Below are 3,976 nucleotides of genomic sequence, written 5' to 3'. Positions count from 1 at the left end.
TATGACACAGACGAAGATGTCCCAATGTTGTCGAAGAACAAGTTAAAACCAAATTGAGTGATTTCAATTTCTTCGAATATGTGAGCATTGATAATGCCATTCTTACAAGAGAAATGTTGACCGATGAGCAAATTATGGACTCGGTAACCTCATCTACAGCTTTAAGCGATAATGAGAAGTATTCTACTGTAGACACTAATGCTGTTCCAACCATTTCGGAAATGACAAAAAAAGTGTCAGAAACTCGGAATTTTCTACAATCACGCCAAGTTCCTAATCATATCTGGGAGTAATTTTGTGATCTTGAAAACTACATAAATAAGATCTATTTTTGCAGCAGAAATGTACAAACAAAAATTACAGACTTTATGAAGTAGATTTCAAATTGAATTTTGCTTATCTTTTTAGTCATACCTACTAACTTCTACTACTCTATGTAAAAATAACGAAATAAAATACACCACGTTTTTGTATTATTATTCGCTTATAGCGAACTCCGGATATAACGAACCAGTTTTAGTTCATTTTTCAAGTTCGTTATATACGGACTCAACTGTATTACTAAATTAATAGAATTATTCCTGTGTTCTGGTTTTATTGCTTTTATTAAAAATTGTAATTTGTAGCAACTTATTTTTATACAATAATAGCGACCGGCTTATTAGAGCATAAATTGCTTTTAATTTTTTAGTGTAAGTTAAATCACTATTTTAAATCATTATTTTTTTAATTTATTGATTTAGTCAAAAAGTTTTTGATTTATTTGTTAGGATACGGAAAACGTTTGAAAATTGATTAATTAAACCATTGATCAATTGCAGATTAATTTGCAAATGAATTGAAAAATTCGATTAAAAAATGAAACTAATATTCCTAAAATAGCTGTGCTTTAGTGAAAATAACGTTATTTTAGTTAAGTTACGCACGGAATCAAGTTTGTTTTTTAGTCTTTTAGACATATTTAAATTTAATTCATTAAAATGGTTTGCTTTTTATCAAAACTTATTTTTGAGTTGAGCGCAATACAGGAAAATGGTCCTGAACTTCGACAATTTGATGTTTGATAAGCGGTGTTTTAAAATTGATATTAAAACATTACACTTAATGGAGATAAATAAAACATAATATTGTGCCAAAAATACGCTCAAACATCCCGAACAATTCACAAAAATATTGTTTTTGGGAAAACCAATTTCTGTATAATTGAACGTGTCAATTCAAGTATGTTATTTTTTCTTTAAGAGTTTACGATTTCACAAAGCCAGTTCAAACTGTGCAACTGAAATTTCAAACTTTTTGGTTGAAGATCCAAAAAATCCGCCACTCATCTTCAGGGTCTCTTTAATCGAACAATCGAAGGAAGAAGTTTTGCAAATTCTCTAGTTTTTCTTTAGAATTATAGCTGTTTTTAGACTGTTGGAGGTGCTTCTCACTGAAACTCACTGAAACTCACTGAAACTCATGAATTTATCTTTTAGACGCAAATTTTTGTCGATTAACGCGGCAGATTTGAAATAAAATGAGATTGACTAAATCGTTTCTATTATGTTCTAAACAAAGCTGAAAATCGATGGATAAATAATAAAAAAAGAACTAAAAATTACTCATATAGGCACTAACAACCACTAAATGCATTTAATTAATTTTTCAGAGGAAATAAACAATCAACTGAAAGATACTTCTGCTAAAGCCATCATCACATTGTTGGATTTGTTCAAATTGGCGAAAGCTTCACTAATCGGACAAAACTTGCCCATAATAACAGTAAAATCCTTGGTAAGTTTATAAAAACTCAGTAAGAGCGAAGTCTAATACCGAAGGAAAACTTCGACTCTAGCCTGATCAGGCTACGCCAGAAGGGGCAATTGATTTCATAGAACTAGTGGAAGGCAAGGTGGACATTCCAGATGTTCAGGATATTTTGCCCTCGACTTTAGCCTTTTTGCCATATTCCAGTGGAACAACAGGACTTCCAAAGGGGGTTAAGTTGCTTCATTCCAACATCGTGAGCAGCGTTTGCCAAATAGAAGACCCGCATGTTAAACTGACCCCAACAACCACTGGTAACATCAGCGCAAATATTTCTCCCAATTATGCCAACAACATTTTTATTTCAGCTGCCTATCAAGCATCAATCCCCGCAGTAATTCCAATGTTCCACATCTACGGTTTCACTTTGATCACTTTGGTCCAGTTGGTTTGCGGTGCCAGAGTGCTGACTTTGCCCAAGTTTACTCCTGAACTATACGTGAAGACTCTAAAAACATGCAAGCCTCACGTTCTCTACTTGGTGCCTCCTCTAGGTAGGTACTTTGTTGCGTAAATTCCCATTATTGTAAGTAGGAACTGGAAATTTTCAGCCATTTTCCTTGCAAACCATCCCAGCGTCAGCAAGGAAATTTTCGAAAGCGTTCAAAGCGTCGTGTGTGGGGCGGCTCCTTTGGGCGGCATGGACGAAGAGCAGTTGCTGAAGAAAGCTGGAAAGAAGATGGACATAATGCAAGGTGATTTTGTAGAAAATCTTCTTAAAATCGAGGCATTAAACATTCGATTGCAGGATATGGAATGACTGAAACGTCTGCAGTGATTTTGTCCACCCGCAGGGACTTTAAAAACGTGATGGACTGTGCGGGTTCTATAGGTAGGCCTGTGGCTAACACCCAAGTAAAGGTAATTAGTATTGATGATCCAGAGGGCAAACCATTAGGTCCCAATGAATCAGGTACCATACGAACATGAACCTTCTTACAATTCTTACACATCAAAGTGCCTTTTAGGAGAGCTGTTAGTCAAAGGCCCTCAAGTTACCCCCGGCTACCATAACAGACCAAAGGAAACAGAAGATGCCTTTTTAGATGGTTGGTTACGTACGGGAGATATCACCTACTATGACGAAAGGGCGCTGTTTTACATCACTGACCGCTTAAAGGAATTAATCAAAGTTAAAGGTTTCCAGGTAGGAGCTGGTTGGTAATTTGAGCAAATGGTTGGCTAAATTTGGGGGCTTTAGGTAGCGCCAGCTGAACTGGAGGAAATCATCCGGAACCATCCCGATGTGGTAGAAGCGGGTGTTATTGGGGTACCGCATCCAACGGATGGCGAAGTTCCGAGAGCAGTTGTGGTATTGAAATCGGGCAAAGATGCAGATTTAGAAGCAATCAAGTCGTTCGTAGATGGAAAAGTGGCTGGATTTAAGCAGCTGAAAGGAGGCGTTGTTGTGGCAGACAGTATTCCCAAAAATGCGTCAGGAAAAATACTTAGACGAGAATTGAAATTGAGATTTACTTAGTGATTTGTTTGATATTTGTTCTTTTTATTAAAGCTATTTAAATAATAATTGGAATATTCTTTTTAACGCTTTACTTAAAAAAAAAATGGTGTGCGTCACGGGACGCTCGACAGAAGTGATAACTTCATAAATTAATAGGAACCATAAAATATTGAACTTGTTTAACGCATGATAGCAATAATAATTTTAATATTCTTGTTAGTCTAATAATTTATAAATGGATCAGGAATAGGTAAAATTTAATTCAATTTCCTTTTGAATGTAAAATATCTTTTTTATTTGCCACATTTAACATTCTTTAACGAGATGTTGTACATATTGCTCTTCTTGGGTTTGTGTAAACTCTTCGTCTTGAGTTTCTGTATTTTTTTGTCGTAATTTCTTATTTGCTTTGTATAATCTTTGACGTTCAGTTGACAAAAGCTACTTTGTGTTGATCTATTACTTAATGCTTCTTTTTTAGCACGAAATCGTTTTTGGCGTTCAGCATTACTTAATACTTTTCGCATTATAGCATGTTTTTGTGACTGCTCTTGTGTATGTTATTCATGAACGTCTGCTACAACTTGTATCTGAATAGGACTAAAAAATCAATTAATTTTGGTGATTGGAGACGTTCTATCTGTTTAAAATAGACGGTAAAACGAGGAAGAGCCATAGAAACAGGATACACTTGACACACTATAT

General features: G+C 35.1%; 1 protein-coding gene across 1 annotated transcript in view; it reads left to right on the top strand.

Moving 5' to 3' along the window:
- Positions 1–3,337, top strand: part of LOC109539163 (4-coumarate--CoA ligase 1) — a 5,816-nt gene extending 2,479 nt beyond the window's left edge. Inside the window, exons 3-9 of the mRNA XM_048670559.1 lie at positions 1,652–1,776; positions 1,838–2,063; positions 2,118–2,303; positions 2,361–2,504; positions 2,558–2,722; positions 2,778–2,956; positions 3,011–3,337. Coding sequence (XP_048526516.1) covers positions 1,652–1,776; positions 1,838–2,063; positions 2,118–2,303; positions 2,361–2,504; positions 2,558–2,722; positions 2,778–2,956; positions 3,011–3,289 — 1,304 coding nt within the window. The 3' untranslated portion in view covers positions 3,290–3,337. The remainder of the gene's footprint in view (positions 1–1,651; positions 1,777–1,837; positions 2,064–2,117; positions 2,304–2,360; positions 2,505–2,557; positions 2,723–2,777; positions 2,957–3,010) is intronic.
- The last annotated feature ends 639 nt before the right edge of the window (positions 3,338–3,976 follow it).

The sequence above is a fragment of the Dendroctonus ponderosae genome, unplaced genomic scaffold, assembly GCF_020466585.1.
Source record: "Dendroctonus ponderosae isolate FM_Combo_2020 unplaced genomic scaffold, Dpon_F_20191213v2 Dpon_F_20191213_1, whole genome shotgun sequence".
In the NCBI taxonomy this organism is placed as follows: Eukaryota; Metazoa; Arthropoda; class Insecta; order Coleoptera; family Curculionidae; genus Dendroctonus; species Dendroctonus ponderosae.
This window is presented reverse-complemented; position numbering and strand designations above follow the sequence as displayed.